Source organism: Drosophila subpulchrella, chromosome X (assembly GCF_014743375.2).
Source record: "Drosophila subpulchrella strain 33 F10 #4 breed RU33 chromosome X, RU_Dsub_v1.1 Primary Assembly, whole genome shotgun sequence".
Classification (NCBI taxonomy): Eukaryota; Metazoa; Arthropoda; class Insecta; order Diptera; family Drosophilidae; genus Drosophila; species Drosophila subpulchrella.
In genome coordinates, this window is record NC_050613.1 from 12,810,605 (window position 1) to 12,830,090 (window position 19,486).

General features: G+C 41.6%; 4 protein-coding genes across 5 annotated transcripts; 2 read left to right on the plus strand and 2 right to left on the minus strand.

The window, feature by feature from the left end:
• The first annotated feature begins 434 nt into the window (after positions 1-434).
• Positions 435-17,718, plus strand: LOC119558242 (nuclear RNA export factor 1). Of its 2 annotated transcripts, none has more exons than XM_037871567.1 (10): positions 435-1,064; positions 1,162-1,322; positions 1,407-1,499; positions 12,217-12,738; positions 12,819-12,928; positions 14,573-14,609; positions 14,954-15,183; positions 15,264-15,435; positions 16,157-16,677; positions 16,746-17,718. In XM_037871567.1, the coding sequence occupies exons 1-10, from the start codon at positions 959-961 to the stop codon at positions 16,843-16,845; spliced, it is 2,052 nt and encodes a 683-aa protein (XP_037727495.1). In that variant the 5' UTR covers positions 435-958; the 3' UTR covers positions 16,846-17,718. The 2 variants fall into 2 exon arrangements, with proteins under 2 accessions (XP_037727495.1, XP_037727494.1); XM_037871566.1 differs by having other exon boundaries at positions 436-1,064; positions 1,404-1,499.
• On the plus strand, positions 2,146-4,924 carry LOC119558244 (putative sodium-dependent multivitamin transporter). Its single transcript, XM_037871568.1, has one exon. The coding sequence runs from the start codon at positions 2,676-2,678 to the stop codon at positions 4,473-4,475; it is 1,800 nt and encodes a 599-aa protein (XP_037727496.1). The 5' UTR covers positions 2,146-2,675; the 3' UTR covers positions 4,476-4,924.
• Positions 4,647-5,397, minus strand: LOC119558246. Its single transcript, XM_037871571.1, has one exon. The coding sequence runs from the start codon at positions 5,342-5,344 to the stop codon at positions 4,925-4,927; it is 420 nt and encodes a 139-aa protein (XP_037727499.1). The 5' UTR covers positions 5,345-5,397; the 3' UTR covers positions 4,647-4,924.
• On the minus strand, positions 8,738-9,460 carry LOC119558247. The gene is made up of 2 exons (XM_037871572.1): positions 9,219-9,460; positions 8,738-9,138 (listed from the first exon to the last, which is right to left on the minus strand). Exons 1-2 carry the CDS (start codon positions 9,285-9,287, stop codon positions 9,001-9,003), a joined length of 207 nt encoding a protein of 68 aa, XP_037727500.1. The 5' UTR covers positions 9,288-9,460; the 3' UTR covers positions 8,738-9,000.
• Positions 17,719-19,486: the final 1,768 nt, after the last annotated feature.

The window sequence follows — 19,486 nt, forward strand, 5'->3', positions numbered from 1 at the left end:
AACAAAGTGTTATACCCTACATAATTGCCCTTGAATAAACTACATAAGTAATTTTCAGTTTCATTAAAAGAAAAACTAAAATGCTTTTTCCTTAGCGCATGTAACATAATATAAATATTTTATTAATTTCGAAAAAAGTTCGTCGATTATAATTTAAAATTAAGTGTACACACTGCATAGACCCCACAATTAAATCATCAAAAAGTTTACGAGCTAGTGCTCAAACCCCAAATTAGTTCGGTTTAGCTTTGAATCTTAACTTTAATTTATATAAATACATACGAAATATTCCGCTTTCCACTTTTCGAACTAAAATCGAATTTCGAAAAGTAGCCATTATCGCGCTGAGAGTCTCGCGATAGATTGTAGCCAAACTGTTATCACCGCTCGCGAACTGTGCGATAGTTGGCCCGCCACAATCGATAGACCATCTTAAGACCACCGATTGCAAAACAACACTTAACACTTAACATTTTACCTGCTTTTTTGCCTTCCCGCAGCGTTGATATCGCAAATATATAAATTTTCCGGTTACAGAAGGCCATTAGAAGTTGGCAAGTACCAAAAAAAACACAAGAATTTGCGCAAAACCATCGGGCCAAAGCCATCTATCGAAAGCAGATCGCTCTTCACTAAGAGAGCAACTAAATAAGTGTTGAATTTCATAAAATTGCGTTGTATGTGGTTTGCCGAAAATTTGGCAAAAAACAAAAGCGATTTAGAGGATTTATTGCAGACGCAAGTAATTTGCAGTGATTTGCACGCAGAATTTGGCGCTACTTTCTGAAGATTTGCATTTTTTGCGCAAATATAAAAACAGCTCGTTTTTTATTTTTTGCTTGGCCACAAGAGTTTTCACAATAACAACAACAAGGCAGCGAAAAACGTGGTAAACTAAGCATCCTTTGTTATTGCTATTGTTGTACAAATTTCTGGGAAGAAACGAACCAAAACCAAGATGCCCAAGCGCGGCGGCGGCGGAGGAGGCGGCGGTGGCCAGCGGTACAACAACAACAACGTCGGCAATGGGGGCGGACGTTACTCCGTTCTCGAGGATTTCGATGGTCAGTACTGGGAGCCCTTTGAAAAACCCGTCATCTGTCACCTACCTCACAATTACAATAAACAATAACAATTATACAATCTATTAATCCCCTACAGAAGTAGAGGATCGCCAACGACGCAAGGATCGTAACAAACGTCGCGTCAGCTTTAAACCCTCGCAGTTTCCGCACAACAAAAAGGACATCAAGCTGCGTCCCGAGGATCTACGCCGCTGGGACGAGGACGACGACATGAGCGACATGACCACAACCGTCAGGGTGAGCACCACACCACTTGCTCCCACTTCCCAATACCAAGCCTCCAACTAATGTTATACCCTTTCGTTTTGTGACCAACAGCAGGATCGACCCACCTCCCGGCGACGTGGATCGCCCATTCCGCGCGGCAAGTTTGGCAAACTGATGCCCAACAGCTTTGGCTGGTATCAAGTGACGGTGAGTTTGGACTACCTACCATATAGATACCAGATTTACGTTAGGCGCCATGGCCTACAGGAAAATCATGTGATTGACTCAATCACAATCTGTTAGTTGCTTAGACATAAGTTAAAGGTCGCCTATAGTCCCATTTAGATGCCAGATTTATATTGGCAGCCATATAACCATTAATTTCCAGATTATGGCATCAACTAAAGGTCGCTTTGCGTCTTGCATATCTTGCATATGTCTTGTAAACACAAAACATTCTAGTTCTTTTGTTTATTAGTTCACTAAACAACAACTAGAAACCCCAGACTGGTCCATATAGATACCAGATTTACGATATCAGCCACAGAACTATTTTTGGTCATCCAAAAAGTCATGTGATTCGTTTGTTAGTTATTTTCATATGAACAAATGGTCGCTTAAGGTGCCGCAAACATCCGCAAAGAGAAGAATCGCATAAGTTGCAACTTTCTTGTTTATTTATTGACACACTGGTCCAGTGCTCCACTGACTTACCGCCTGGGCTCGTTGTGTTTATTAATTAATTTCACTCGTAAAAATCGTAAGGCAAACAACAAAGTGTTGGGGGGGGGGAGGGTAGGCAGTCTTCTCTACACAGCTAACGACAATCGGTACAACAATTACAATTGCAAGCCAGCGAGCGGGTAAATAAATATTTATGGATGGCTAAACTCTGTCGGTGGCCACAGTGCCATCCACAAGTGTGTGTCCCCATGAGCTGAAAAATGCAGCTGGTGCCGAGCCCTTTTGGGTGGTTTGGCTCGTGGGATGACCTGACCCGCTCTCCAAAATGGATTCCAAGGACAGTCCTAGCTGCGGTTGGTTTATCCTTCGCCTGGCAACTGGGTTGTGCCCAAAGCTACCCCTTTTAACGGCCAGCACCAAACAACAGGCCGCTATCTCTCGGCGGGGTCGTAAATGCCGTAAATGCCCAATGCTCTGGCTCACCAGTTCCGTTTGGGCCTTTATTTCATCGACGGCTGGCAGACGGTGAAGACGTGTTCTCGACGCGTCCAAAAGGCAACAGTTTGCTGAATCTCAAGAGGCCCGATTACTAGGGCAACTTATCAGCCGTAGCGATTAAATGTGCGATTAGGGTTGCTGGTCAAAAACCAACTTGTCATCACCTACCCAGCCCATCCAATCCAATCCGGCGCAAGGACAATGGCCACCCTGGGCGCCTGGGACTACACCATCCTGGCGGTGGTGCTGATCATCTCTGTGGCCATTGGCATCTACTACCGCTTTGTGGGCGGCAAGCAGAGCACCACCACCGAATACCTACTGGCGGATCGTTCCATGGGCATTACACCAGTAGCCTTTAGTTTGATGGCCAGCTTTATGTCAGCCATCACCATACTGGGCGTGTCCATGGAAAACTATCAGTACGGCACCATGTTCGTTGTGATCAACCTATCGTATGTGCTGTCCACGCCGGTGGCTGCCTACCTCATCATACCGGTCTTCTATCGCCTGAAGACGGCCAGTGTGTATGAGTATCTGGAGCTTCGCTTTGGCTATGCCACCCGACTGGCCGCCTCGCTGAGCTTCTCGCTGCAGATGGTCCTCTACATGGGCATTGTGGTCTATGCACCGGCTCTGGCCCTCGAAGCTGTCACAGGACTGAACCAGGTCTTTTCCATCGTCATCGTGGGAGTTGTGTGCACCTTCTACGCTACGCTTGGAGGGATGAAAGCCGTACTTATTACGGACATTTACCAGTCGCTGCTCATGTTCGCGGCCGTCTTTAGCGTGATCATCTGCGCCTGGGTGAAGGCGGGCAGCCTGGAGGAGATATGGCGCGTGGCCCAGGAGAATGGGCGCATCAATTTGAGCAACTTTAGTGTGGATCCCACGGAGCGACACACCTGGTTTACCCAGATACTTGGTGGTAGTGCCACCTACCTGGCCATCTATGGAGTGAACCAGACGCAAGTCCAACGCCTGATGGCGGTGAGGAGTTTGAGTGCCGCCCGAGCGGCCCTGTGGTGGTGCCTGCCCATTCTGTGCCTGCTGAGTGTGAGCACATGCTTCTCGGGGCTGTGCATCTACTGGTACTATCGCAATTGCGATCCACTGTTGGAGGGACGGGTCAACTCGCGTGACCAGGTGATGCCGCTCTTCGTCGTGGACACAATGGGCGATTACACCGGCCTGGCTGGCCTCTTCGTTTCGGGAATCTTTTGCGCCAGCCTCTCAACGATTAGCTCGATCATCAGCTCGCTGGCAGCCGTCACCTTGGAGGACTACCTCAAGCCGTTGGTTAGCTGCTGTGCCAAACGCACACTCACCGATCGCCAGACCCTGTGGTACTCCAAGCTGCTGTCGCTATTCTTCGGAGCCCTCTGCATTGGCATGGCCTTCATGGCGGGTTCGATTGGAGGACTCCTGCAGGCGGCGCTCTCAATTTTCGGCATCATCGGTGGCCCTCTGCTGGGACTCTTCACGCTGGGCATGTACGTGACCAGGGCCAACGAGAAGGGAGCCATCGGAGGACTGCTCATCTCGCTGGCCTTTTGCTTTTGGATCGGTTTCGGGCAGCCAAAGCCACCCTTGGTTAGCCTGGATATGTCCACCGCGGGCTGTCCGCTGAACAAAAGCTATGCCAGCGACATTTTCCTTAAATTTGCGAAGGCGGAGGTTGAGGATGAGCATTACTTTTACCTGTACAGGATCAGCTATATGTGGTACGCCGCCCTGGGCTTCCTGATTACCTTCTTCGGCGGCTGGCTCTTGTCCTGGCTATTCGAGCTGTTGAACTGGGACAACAATAGGCGCATCTACCAGGATGCGGACTGTACGCTGATCAAGCATGATCTCTTCGTGCCGCCGCTGGCCAAGCGACTGCAACGGCGGCAAATGCCGCTGCTGGTGGTGACCGGCACCAGTTCGGAGATTGGCGGCATCGCGGCGGAGCCGCGGCTAGACGAGATCGAGTGGGAGAAACACAAGGCTGTGGCGTAGCTTAAAATCTAGATTTTCGAGTTTCAAAGCCCTGCTGGGTACTGGGTTCTGTAAAGACCAATTTTTGGTCTATCCCTTTCACCCATCTTATCATTGCGAATGCCATTCAGCTGAGTCAGCTTTATTTTAGATCACTTCAAAACAAACAAAAAATAGAAAAACCACTTTTCATTTTTTTTTTTTCCAATATGGTTAAGTTTAATAGCAATTTTATACAAGAAAATAATTGTCATAGAAAAAAAAATGTCTTTTGTAGTTACATTGTTATTTATTCTGTCGTTTTTGAGGGTGCATCAAATTGAAACCATCAAATTAGAGTATCATATAGTTGTTTCGTTGTTTCTTCCATCTTCGCGTTCCGAAGAGCGTACTAGCCTTTTCCTCTTGTCAACATTATATTAACTGAACTTTGGCTTTAATAAACGATCTGATTCATTGAGCAATCCAAATTAACGAGCGTCGCTATCGATATCGATGGCCTGATCGGGCTGCACCTCGGGACCTTTGGCTACGTAAACGTTGCGGTCCTGGGACATCTTCCAGAGGGCCAGCAACCTGATCAGTTCACCGTAGCTGAGCGAGTGCAATTCCCGGTTATCGGCTGAAGTCACTCCTGCGGACTCCAACATGTCCAGCAGTGTGACCACGTCGTATTGGGCCTTCTCCTCCTCCGAACTGTGCTGGCCCCTGGGCGGAATTCGCTCAATGAACTCCGACTCGGCATCGCTATTGGCCATCTGGTTAAACTGCTGACCCACTGGCTTCAGATCTTTCTGATCCTGATCGGGGTTTATGGGCAGTGACCAGGCCAGGCTGGCGCCGAGGATCACCAGGAACAGGACCGGAATGTTACCCGGAATGGAATTCATGTTTGTGTTGCGTCCGATTGCGAGAAGCTTTGCTGTGGCACTGCCGTCGTCGCGTCTGTCGATCGTGGCCTGGACTTGGGGTGCGCTCCAATTTCTAGCCGTCTTCTACCCCGCTCTCTCACTCGGTTCCCTATCGCACATTCGAACGCCCCGTGTGGCAGTGCAGCCCGATTGCGTCATTCTTTTCTTCAACGTCTGGCTTTTTTTTTATAATATTTTAGAGACGGAAACAATTTTTTTTTTAAATATAGACCCCAAAAGCTATGGTATTGAACATTTTTATGGAAAAGAAAAATGTAGTATGGACTGAACTCTGCCATTTTGTAAATATAATCAATTCTAATATAGACCCAGAGAGCTATGGTATTGAACATGTTTATGGAAAAAAAAAATGTAGTATGAACTGAACTCTGCCAAAACTCAAAACCCTTCAAAAATGATTGCATTAGTTTTTCACATTAAAAATATGATAGGTCTTTTTATAACTCTTTCGTTCTTAAAAAAGAAATAGAATAAACATTAAGATTTTATTGCCGCGCTTGTAAAAAAAAGATATAAATATATAAAAAAAAAATTTTATATTTTTCACAGCGAATTTAAAGAAAATGTAGTTTTTTGTAAATATAATAAACTTTAGACTTAAAAAAAAAAAAATTTGGATCAAATAATTTTTTTTCCTTAAACTAAGGCGAACCCCTGGGAAATGTGACATTAAATTAGATTAACTGTTTTATTATATCTTAAAGTGGTCATATATGCATCCCTACACACAAAGATGGATTACTTAAATTTTTATTTAATTTTGTTTAGCTATTTTTTCATTAACCGCTTAAAGCGAAAATAACTAGTATGGGCGCAACACTGTCATTGGGGTGCTGCTTTTGATTGAAAAGTCAGTGTAGGGTCGGTCGGTCGGTCGGTTGAATTATTTTATCTGCATATGCTGCACATACATCGACCCCTCCGTTGGGTCTCCTATATACATATGTTCTTTAATTGCCTGTGAGTTCGTTTGATTTCGCTTTTGTATTTTGTATTTCGTATTTTGTGTTACGTTTATGCCCGCCTCCAATTTAATTTATCTGCGCAGTTTGTGCGCTCGTTGTCTTCTATTTTCTGCATGTTTGGTGGCCTAATCTTATCTATTGTTGTTTTCCCTCTCTCGCTCTGGCAAAACCCCTCATTGAACAACTAGAATTTTTAATAATTGCAGTAGATATGGGTTAATAGACGCCCCGTAGATCATCAGCTAAGGAATTTTTTTTTGAAATCCAATCAGTCATTCAATAATAACCCTAAAAAGTACGCTAATCGGTCAAGAATTATTGTAGAGGGGCTACTGAACTTTTTTGATATAGGAAAACAGTCTGGTTTTGACATGATTTTGTTTTTATTTGAATCATTTTAGCTGGATTCTTATTTAGTATCATGGAAAGATAGATTTTTAGGTCTATGATATGAATTCAAATGAGTAGAATATAATATGATAGTAACTTAGTTAGGCGATTATGATTCAATAAGGGGATTAAAAGAAGTAATCCGTTAAATATTATATGCTTGATATGTTCAAAAATTGTCCTAATTACAATGTAAAATACATTTTCCAGTACAATATCAAAAGGTGTGGGTGGGTAATCGTGTCATGAATTCTACATTCTTATCGACATGGCACTTGTTTAATTACCTTACGCCACAATTATTTTTGCCTGCCTTCAGGCGTTGGGGAAAAAGCTTTTTCATATGATTTATTTTTCTAGCAAAGTTTCACTTGTTTTGTCGCCGAATCAATGTCAACAAAGGCATTATTATTATTATATCGTGCTATTATGTATTTTTTTTTATTACGATTTGACAATTCACGTAACGAGGTTCTTGAGTGACAACGGAACAAGTGGAGATTGCCGCCTCGCATGTAACGAGCGACCTGGCCAAGTATTGATAATTGCAATTTGAAAATCGCAATTGCCAGTCTTATTTGCATTTTCTTAATGGATTCACAGCTGGCATGCGACCACTTTGGGTTGCAAAAACTATGTATGCTGTGTACACTGTACATATATGCAAAAAAAAAAAAATAGAAACAAAATATGAATACGTGTAAATGGAATGGCCAAAACATTCCAATGACGGATCGTTGTTATTTTTCATTAGTCGTCCGCTGACGGCAAACACGTGCCCGGCGGATTGTTAGTCACTCTATTTTGGCCGAGAATAAAAACGGAATGTACTCGTATGTAGAACCGTTGATAACCGACCTAAGTTGTGGGCCAAAAAGAACTGACTCACTGGCTAGAGGATAGGCTATGGGGGGTTATTCCAATTCCCCCCACTTTCCGGCCCACCATTTGGCTTCGTTTTCTGTGCTGCGTGCATCTCCTGATGTCATCGGCCAGTAATGCGTTGGTTCGTTTCCCTTATCTCGCCAATTGAACTGGCAGATTCCCCGGTTCCACACCGCTCTGCTCGTAGTCCCACATTTCCAATCTGTTATCCCACTTTGGTACAGTCAATATCGGTTGAGTGAACCTTGCCAAAGGCTGCTATAAAATTTTTTGATTTTGTTTGAAAAAATGTCTTCTTTTGAAGGAAATCCTACTCTTTTCAATGATCATATGACTTTAAATTAAAAAAAAATATTTAAAAAAAAAATGATATTTCATTGGTCAGCGGTAGGATTTTAACCCGGAGCCATTTACTATCATGTCATTACAAAATACAAAAGTAACTTACGAATAAATTTTCATCAAAACATATAGTTAGAAATTATTTATAAAACCTGTTAGAAAAAGTACTTCTATTGTGGGATATCTCACTCTTTTCATTCAATCTATTATATTATGTTGATATATGATAATTATTTTTGTGATTTAACTTATTAGCTTATTAGCATTTCAAATTGATCATCTAGTTTTAAAATTATTGTTAAAAAAATATTAAATTGCGTTGGTCAGCGGTAGGATTTGAACTCGGACTTGCGTTATCAGAGCCAAATGCTCCAATGCATGCTCCTCTTATCCACCAATATAAAAGTAATTTAGAAATAATTTTTACTTAAAATATGTCAGAAATTCATTGTAAAATCGGAAAGAAGTTGGAACAATTGCGAACAAAAATAATCAGTCACCATTTTTTTTAACATCACTTTTAAATTTGTTTCAATTTGATATTTTTTAGTCAGTTAAAGATGCAAGACTTTAAGGTATTTTGCTTTTCCATAAACAAATTAGTTTTAAATAATTATTGGTTTCCACCAAGCCAGATCCAGATGAACGAGAGATATAACCAGAATAGATGATTGATTCTCTCAGTAGAACCCACTATGAAACGACATTGACTGCATTTTAGATTTGCTTGGGAAGCCAAGACTGATTTGCCGGCACTGTGAAAAGGGGGTTTGCAATATTTAGCGATTCAACAATTTATTACGAAATTGGAATTCAGGCGCATAACAATTAATAATTACTCGTTAACAGCTTAACTTGATTCATATTCATATTCACATTGTATCGGTATGTACATTTTCAGTATTCACACACTCTCACAGCACACAAGCACACGCATGGCATTGAAATTGTTTCAACCAAAAGGAGGTGTTTTAAAAAAAAAAATTGGTTTATATATTAAATTTTTTTTTCTTTTACACTGGGAGGTGGCAGCTAATCCAACTGTTCGTCGTTGGTGGTGGTCACCGTCTTTTCCTGGCGCGTGGTGCTGGTTGTGGTGCGGGTTAATGTGAAGACGCCGGTGGTGCCCACTTCATCCAGCGGCTGGGCAATGATGGTCGAGGTGGTGCTCTGGAATAGGGGGTTATAGTTTATATATATGATATGATATGATATGATATGGTATATATGATTTTGGGAGGAAGTCTTACGCCATTCTTGGTCTCCTCGGGGCTCCAGGAGCGCTTATCGTCCAGATCCTTTGAGCAACAGCCACCCATCCTTTGGTTTTTATTTTTATTATTCAACGAGGTATAGATATATATATATATATATATACACCTTTAGGGATGCCTGCCGTCTATATCTCTCTACACGGGGGCCAGTTATTTGTTACTGCTTCATCGGCGCACGTCTGTCAGCGAATGCCGCTCCGTTCGCCGGTGTTCGATGGTGTGGCGTTCTGTTCTGTTCACTTGTTGGCCAACCAACCGAACAACCGAACAACTGAACAACAAAAACAAGAGAAAAAAAAGTGTAAAAAAAGCCCAACCCAAGCCCAAGCTGCGCCGCCAGCTGCGACTGCGACGCCGGAGTTGTCATAGCTCCATATCAATTCTAGAAATATGTCTCAGCCAGCTCGTATTTTGTATTGTATTGTGTGTTGTATACCATACATATATGAGTGGCTATATTTGTGAGCTGTACAAACAAACCATTCACATTCTTCCACCCACCACGCACACCACCCACAGCACCCCGGGCGAAACTTTAGATTTGTAGATTTCCCGAGAATGTCTGATTCCGATTTCGATCCCGAATCCCCAAATACAGTCATCATCTTTATTTTCGAAAGCGGAACCTCTGGCCTTGTCGTCTTAACGGTTCCATTTTCCTATCGATCAGGTGCGTCGCCTCGATTCCAGGGTTGCCATTGTTGTCTGTGGGCGATTTAAAGTCAACAAAGGATGAGTAAACAATCCCCATGAATTTTTAATATTTCACACAGGAATTCCGATGAAAAACTGAATATTTATTCACTTATTTCAATAAACCATTGAAGCTAAACAGATACAGTTAATCCGAACATTATATCGGCCTTAGAACTTGCTAACTTACTAAAACTAATGGAACCTAGTTCTTGATTTTCCGTTACTTATACTTTAATAGCATTCTAACATATATTAAGGCAATAAATAAAATAACCCAAATTGACCATTAGTTGTGTCTTCTAATTTAGGACTTAAGAAACAAAGGCATGGCTTTAAAAATATAAGAGCTTATTATATGTTAAAACATTTTGAAAAATAAACGCTAAAAAGAAAATAATTCAAATGGGCCATTAGTTGGGTCTCCTACTTTAGGACTTAAGAAAAAAAAGGTATAGCTTGTGGCTAGGGCTTAAAGAATCCATACATAGTGAAAAAATAAAGAAAAACAAATGCTAGTAAATTGATAAGAGAAAAGGCAACTACAATTAGTCATTTTTAAATACGATAATATTAATAACTAGTTGATACTTGTCAATGGAAAATAAAGACCTGCCTTAGGGTTAACAACTTCAAGCGATATCGTGAACTTTGTGGACAAGGGAGACAAAAATATATATAATAATAACAACTAATGCCCGTAATAAATAAATTTATCGCATTAATGCGCAATGAATGAGTGGGCTAGATGTGCCGTAGCTTCGGCTGTTCGCAGACTTATCTGGTTGATACTGTGTTGATATATAAATAGGGTCGAGTGGCGATGGCGGTGGAGAGGGGATCATGGCGATCATTCACACGATCATTATTCGCATATGGCCCCCCATCTTTGTGCCCGACTGTACCCGAAGTGATCCCATAAATTGAATTACCACTGATTCCAGTGATTCTTTGTATGCAGAACCCTCTATTTATATGATATATATGTACATATGTATATGCAAGGCTCATATGTACGTCCGTCCGTCTGTCTGTCTGCATTCCGATTAGATATCGACCATCGGCCAATAATAACAATACTAGCCAAGTGACCGATATTGCTATAAATCTGACCTTCGCATTGGCAGCAGAAAAAGTGTTACTCTCGGTTTTGGTTCCACCACAGTTTGTCGTTTTCCGTTTTCTATCTGCTGTTTGCGATACACTCACCATATCCGGATAAGTGCTCGTAATTAAATCACTGACAGTTTGAGTGATAAGAGTGCCCTGCCCGAAAATGTAATTAGGTGACGAGACCCACATATTCGGAAATGAAAATGAATGGCATGCAAATCGGCGAGCGTTCCACTAATTTCTCATATCGTAATTGGGCGCAATGTGACGGGTAAACAGATCCAATTAGCCAATGGTCGTAGTTATTAAGGTTCTGTTTTACCAATATGATATTGTTATGATATCAGTCAAATTTTACACTTGTTTTAAAAGAAAATGCAAACCCGTTGGTAATTTTTTACAATAACGCCCAAACGCCTAGCGCCAACATTTTTAAAAAATTTAAATGAGAATTTGTTTTTATTAGCAATACCCATCTACATGCCAAAAATTATTCAAATCTGACCATTCTTTAAAAAGTTATATAATATAACTAAAAATTAGCAAACTAAATATAATCATACAGAAAATCGACTGATTACTGAATTTCACTAGCGCCATCTAGATTTCACGTTATAACCATTATCGAAGCCGTCGACTATATACATTCATTTTTATAAATGAATAATTTATGGTTTAATTTAGTTGTAATACTTTTATAATAACTACTTTATTTATAGCTCTTTTTTTATTAAAACTCTAATCGGTTTTTTTTTATTCATACGAACTATTATATATTTCTATACTGACTTTTAAATTTATATCTTATGGGGCGTGCCAAAAAGATAATTTCATAGGAAGTCACTTCATCGACGATTTACATACGTTCAGACGATTTTAAATGAGTTTTACCGGCGAAAGTTGGATATTACCGCATATATTGTCCAGACTTGTACGTGACATTTCTTTATAAGCTATCTGTGCTTTTTACACTCCCCGTTAATAGATAGATAGATAGATCACACAAAACCAACACGAAATGTGGAGCAGTGCTGGCAAATAGAACAGCGCCCATGAGTTGGCCGATGAGATAATTTTTGCGGCTGCTATCTGAGCGCCAAATAAAATAAACCAATATAATTGTCAAGTCGGATGTCTAATAATTTCCGTTTTCATTTATTTTTTGCAGTTGCAAAATGCACAGATCTACGAAAAGGAAGCCATTTTGCGTGCCTTATTGGCAGCAATGTCGCCGCATGCCTTCATACCGCAATATTGGCGAGCGGAGCGCAACTGCGTGGTCTTCTTCACCGACGACTACGAGGTGGCCGAGCGCATCCAGCATCTGGGCAAGCACGCCCAGCTACCCGATGGATACAGGCTAATGCCGCGTGTGCGCAGCGGTATACCACTGGTGGCCATCGACGATGCCTTCAAGGAGGCAATGAAGGTGACCATGGCCAAGCGTTACAATGTACAGACCAAGGCACTGGATCTCTCCCGCTTCCATGCCGATCCCGATCTCAGGCAGACCTTTTGCCCACTCTTCCGGCAAAACGTGATGAGCGCCGCCATCGACATTATCTGCGACAATATACCCGATCTGGAGGCCATTAACCTGAATGAGAACAATATGACCAGCATGGAGGCCTTCAAAGGTGTGGAGAAGCGCATACCGAACCTCAAGATTCTCTATTTGGGGGATAATAAGGTGGGCATACGAATTAATATAAAACAAAAATAATAATTTAAAAATATATATATTTCGGATTTACCTTTGACTTTTTCCAGATACCATCACTAGCCCATCTTGTGGTCTTTCGCAACCTGTCCATTCTGGAACTTGTCTTAAAGAACAATCCGTGCCGTTCCCGCTATAAGGACACGCAGCATTTTATCAGGTATACTATGGTGTGATTGGCTCTCTTCCAACCTTCTAGAGGATGCTACTGCATGGTCGACGTGGGAATTGTTGCGTCGGGAGTCACAGAGGAATTAGGATTAGCACATTTCCATTGTTCTGTTGTCTCCATTCTCTATTTTTTTTTTGAAGCGGATGCGCTGCAGATTTCTTACCCCAAAACTAGGTGGAACTCCATTCCTTGCTGCAAAAACGCTTGCATGGCCTTCAGCCAGGTTGAACAGCGGTTGAGCAGGCAAAGGCATTGAAAGGAAAAACAGTTTCAAATTAGACAGCCTTAAAGCAAGGGCAAATAATATGCAACGGAATAGATTTTGGGCAGGGCAGTAAAATATTATAAAAAAAAAGAAAAAAGAAAAAAGTTTAAAAAAACAAGTACAGTAGTGCCCAAGCAACCCGCCACCACGCCAAGTGTACTACACTTTCGACAATGTGGCAACGCTGAAACTAAGACGCAACTGTACCACTATAATATACTGCACGGTTCGCACTTCCACTTGAGCAGGCGGGCATGCAGCAGTCCCGAACACAGCAGCAACCACAACGATGGCAAAGTACCAATAGTAAAATCATAAAATCGTATAATCGAAATAGAAAGAAATAATACCCACCAACCCACCCACCGCGCACCCCGCTACAACACACACGGGCACACACGCATATGTGACCACTTCACGCCAGCGCACGCACGCATGCGCATGCGCACTTGCGTTTGCGCGCCATGATCCTGAAAAAAGCTGCGTGCCCTGTGCGCGCCGTTGAGTTGCGTTGTTGTGTCGCCGCTTGTTGATTATGCGGCGGTTGCCAAGAAGAGGAGGCGGAGGGGGAGGAGGAGGAGGAGGAGGAGGAGTGGTGCTGCGTCCAGCGGGAGAAGACACTACATAACAAGACTATCAAGACCACCAAACAACCGGACGAAGGACCAAAAAACACATACCGGACATCCTGCTGGCGCCATCGGCCGCCGCGTTGTGTTTTGCCAGTCGTTTACACTAATTTTGTACGACTTGGGCGCATGATCCGCCTGCGGATGCGACATGTGCGAACTTGACGAGACATGACCAGACACGTCGACACAGCATTCAGCTTTTGCCGGCTGGTAACGCAGCCATCTTTTGCTTGGGGCCACACTGCCCGAAAAAAGAGAAAAACAACCAGCTTAAAAAATGATAAGAGAAAAAAGTTAAAAAAAAAAAATGAAAAATGAAATACAACAAAATAGACACAAAAGATGCCCAGGGCACAATGCACTGCTCAATTGTACTTTTCCGCTGCACTCAAAACGCTAGCATCAATCGCATAATGGCACAACAATGGCCAAGCACCTAGTGCCTCTGCCTCTTCAGCTGCCCAAAAGCTCTGCGAAATTTTGCGAGCCTGTCGAGTAACGCTAAAGTTATAGATCACATATGTATATGTATGTACATATATCATGTGGCAGAGGGGTGGAGTCACATCTAGTAGTTAGGATTGTCTGCAACATCTGCAGCGCATACACAGCCCACATAGCAAAAAAAAAACCATTTAATTATTATTTCTCGCTATTTAACTCGCATATCTATCATCGCCTCCCTGCTAATGCCAACACAATTACGGCCGAATATCCAATTCGAACTATTTACAGCGAAGTACGTCGCAAGTTCCCCAAACTGATCAAGTTGGTAAGTCCAAAGTCCCCGTAGAATTGGTTTCGTATTTGCCCCAATTTAGCAGAATGATGGGAATAGCTACCCTATAGTTTGATCTGGCAAAATGGCTTCCTTAGTTGGACAGTCACAGCTAAATCAATGTAAAGGTTTCTTTCTGGTGAGATAATAAAAAAAAAAAAACGATCCTCACAACTAGGATGGCAATTTATCAAAATAATATCTTGTTATTCCCCAGATGATAGCCTTATCTAGGGAATATTGGTAACGTACATTATATATGTGTTTTTAATTCCCATCACTGCTAGTTACACGCTTTAAATGACCCCATAAACCATAACTAACTTAAATCCATATAGGATGGGGAGACACTGGCGCCGCAGGTCACCTTTGATATAACCGAGCAGGGACGCATTCTCGAGACGAAGGCCTCCTTCCTGTGCGACAACGCTGGCGCCGAGGTGGTGCGCCAGTTCCTGGACCAGTATTTCCGCATATTCGATTCGGACAACCGCCAATCCCTGCTGGATGCCTACCACGAGAACGCAATGCTGTCCATAACGATGCCGTCGGCCAATCAGGCGGGCAGGTGAGCAATGTCTTTAATAATAACTTTAAATTCAGTTTAATAATCTTAATATCCCCCTTTTTTTTTTTTGTGGCAAGCAGGCTGAACAGCTTCTGGAAATTCAATCGCAACCTGCGTCGATTGGTGAACGGCGAAGAAAACCGCACTCGCCACCTGAAGTACGGACGCCTGGCCTGCGTTTCCACGCTGGACGAATGGCCAAAGACGATTCACGAGCGTCGCACCTTCACCGTCGACCTGACCATTTTCAATGTAAGTCACCTGCTAGGATCATTAGTAGACCCACGGATATTAGAATAAAATAAAAATTATCAGTTGTCCTTGATAATTTATCCAGACTAGTATATTCAGATTATCCGTATACCTATAAAATACCATTTATAAGAAATGATTTCTTATCAAGACATTTTTTATAATATCCAAAGACGTTTTTTACGTATATCATAAAGAAAATAATTTCTTAGGCATATATTTGTGTTCTAAAACTATGCTGTACAAATCATACTAAAACTGCTAGGATCATAAGTGGACCCACGGATATTAGAATAAAATAAAAATTATCAGTTGTCCTTGATAATTTATCCAGACTCGTATATTAATATTATCCATATACCTATAAAATACCATTTATAAGAAATGATTTCTTATCAAGACATTTTTTATAATATCCAAAGACGTTTTATATATCATTAAGAAAATAATTTCTTAGGCATATATTTGTGTTCTAAAACTGTGCTGTACAAATCATACTAAAACTGGGACTATAAGTCCTGATTGAACTAAAAATTAAAAAAACCACATAGACAGCATAGATTTTTTTAAACATTCTGTATATAATCATGATTGAGGAAAGTATTTGGATTGGAAAAACATCAAATTCGGGGTTATACAAAATTGAATTATTATTTTTAATATATACCTCTATAATTTAAGTAAATACACTAAACCAATCAAATGTTCTCCCCTCGTACAGACTTCCATGATGGTGTTCACGGTGACGGGATTGTTCAAGGAGCTGAACAGCGAGGCCAGCACCTCCTCCTCCATGTCCACGCACTACGAGCTGCGCCACTTTGCCCGCACCTACGTGGTGGTGCCGCAGAACACCGGCTACTGCATCCGCAACGAGACCATCTTCATCACGAACGCCTCGCAGGAGCAGGTGCGTGAGTTCAAGCGCTCGCAGCACCAGCCGGCTCCGGGGTCCATGGCCAGCACTTCGTCGACGGCGACCAGCGCGCAGTCGCAGCCTGTGACGACGGGTCTGCAGGGTCGTCTGAATCCGGTGGGCGTGGCGACTGGGCCGGTGGCCATTTTGCCAGGACCACCGATTGCATCCAGCGCACCGGTGAGCAGCGGCAGTGCCGCCATATCGACAGGAGCATTGGCTCCCAGTGGCGCACCAGCAGCGGGATTGCAGGATGAAAACACCAAAATGCAGATGATCCAAGCCATGAGCGCGCAAAGCCAAATGAATGTGCTCTGGAGCCGCAAGTAAGACGCATATATCATGCCACATATGTAGTTAAACAAATTAACAAATAAATCTATACCTTTTTCAGATGCCTGGAGGAAACGAATTGGGATTATAATCATGCCGCCTTCGTTTTCGAGCAACTCTTTAAGGAAAACAAAATACCGCCCGAGGCTTTTGTCAAGTAAATCGACAGACATTTGAGCAGCCCCCGAAGAACAGAGCCAAGTGCCACACGTATACAAAATCAAATGTTTTTGTTTATTTGTTTTTGTTTTGTAATTAAATACTTATAATTAATTTTTTTTAGAGTCACATCTAAATTGTAATGAACTGAGAAGTTGTGCGCACATGCGGGCAGTGGCGATTGTTAGCCCCCAACTCTGCGGGCCATGAGCCACAACTATCCCAGCCTTTGATAGGTATATATTTAACTAGCTTTAAGTTCCGTATGCAGAACCCCTGGCCAACTTAAAAACTTGAGCGCCAGGTCGATGTATCTGCCAACGGTTATCCCTTTTAGAATTTAAAACTGTTTTATATCCCTAAGAAACCACACACAAAAAAAAAGAAGAAAATACACAATAATTCTGTATACAACAATGTTGTCGAAACAAACGCAAAAACAATTATTATTTAACCACAAAAAAAGAAACCCTAAACAAGCCCCACCAAGGCTTTCCTGGAAACGGCGATGTCTGGAAGTGCATGTGTTGCGCCAATCCCAAGTATCCAATTATGCCCATTCCGCCTTCCCTGCTCCTCAAGTAGCCTTAACTTTTGTACACAAAGACCATCGAACGAAAACAAACACTTTGTTTAACTACAACAAATAAACATTTATTAATAGTGACATTGGACTAAAAATAATAATGACCACTGTGTAAATTTTGTAATGACTCAGAAACCAACATTACCTTTATTCCTTAATAGCAAAAATAATAACATTAAATGCTTAGTCCTAAGTCCACTTGAATTTAAGTTTGTGTGGTATATAGGATTATATACATGAATACAATAAGTGTAGAATCATAAATAAATTGATCAGAATCGAATGAGAATACTGTTTTGTTTTATTTTTTTGGAGTACCACAACTACTCTCATGTATTTACTCTAGCAAGGAATTTATTAAAGTTTAAAGAATTTATCTGAAAATGTTTCCTAAATTCAAATATTTAAATAAACTTGTGTCTCTAATGATATTTAAAATTTAACGCTAGATTGCCAATCAGCTTCTAACGCTAGGTGTCGCCAAAACAACAATTTGTGAATCTACTTTTACCGCTAGATGTCGCCTACAAGAAAAACCGTGTAGAAAAAGTGTCAAATAAAATCAAGCGATAGATGGCGCCCAAAAGAAATTGTGCATTTAGTTTAAAACGATTTGAATGAGCTAAAGTAAATTAATTTAAAAATAAAATATAAGACAGGACAAAATTATAATTATAATAAACTATAGTTTATATTAATCTTAAATCGTGATTTGAAAAAAGTTTTGTTTTAAAGGTTTTTAAAAGTCACTTAAAAGGGTGTCTTATAGAGTGCATTAATAAAATAACATATTATTTTGGAATACGTTCATAGCACTACCATATTCAAAAAGGAATCCTATGGAAATGTTTATTAATAAGATGTATAATTAAGAAACAAACCAGCATGTAAAGAAAGTGCACTTTGAAATTTATAAAGTACAAATGTTTAATTTTTAATCATAGGTTATCATGTTCGATACACGTAAGTCAAGTGGCATTATTCGAAAGTATCGTTTTGTTGTTGCTACGAAATTAAAATGAATAAATTAATATTAAATTTGAGTGTCAAATAAATGTTGAAGATTCTTTTGTACAGCTTAATCCATCCTAACCAGTTCCGGGCGCCTTGGACCAACTCCTTTACCGCCTCGCATTGTCATCGTCCCCGCTGAGACGAGACAGCGCCCAAATGTCGAAAGTGTCTGCGACTTGATTCCTAGGAGTCCTACGAGTCCTAGGACCTAGGCCCATTGTGCGAGGGCCCCTTTGAGAGCGTGTGACGGGGCAAGGACAACAAAGGAGTCGAATAACAAAAAGCTTTTCTAGTTTCACAGCTTTCCACAGCCGGATTTAGGTTTTGTTCGGATCTTTAGGCTTTGTTTGCGGTGTCGGCTCCTCAGTTTTGGGCCACAGCTGTCCGGCAATCGGGTGGGCTTCGGCCTGAGTTCAACAATTGGTCAGCAACTGGTAGCAACCGGTGACCAGTGACCAGTGACCAGTGGGCATCGTGAGAAGCGACGGGCGCCCAGCATCCCAAGTGAAAACCTCTGGCCAGCTGGCCCACTCTTAAGATCCACACAATGGACACGGGATCGGTCTACAACCGGACCTCTTTGTTATTCAAAATTAGCCAGAAGAAAGGCGACCACTGGACCAAAGAACCAACTGACCAGGCTGCCAGCATCTGTCGAGGATGAGGATCTCGAATGGCGCCCATCAAGTTCAGCTTGTTCCAGGTTTAACGGTTGACTCTCTGATCCTCAGCTGTCCCCAGAAAGCTCTATATGCGAAATTTGTCTTATAATGTCCATTAGGTTGGGGGAAATTTGCATAATATTTTTGGTAGAATTTAATGGTGCGTTTAGACTGCTAACATCATTGTCGAATGTTCAAAAAATTTTCTATAAATTCGAATCTTATATTTTTTAAAGAAAACAGGAATATTCGTCGAACTTTCAAAAAACTTTCTCTTGTATGCACAGAATTTTGCAAGTTAAGAAAATACGAACATTATGCATTATTATAAGGGGGTACATTAGGTTTTTTTTTGGAATTCAGATTTTGGTCAAAAACACT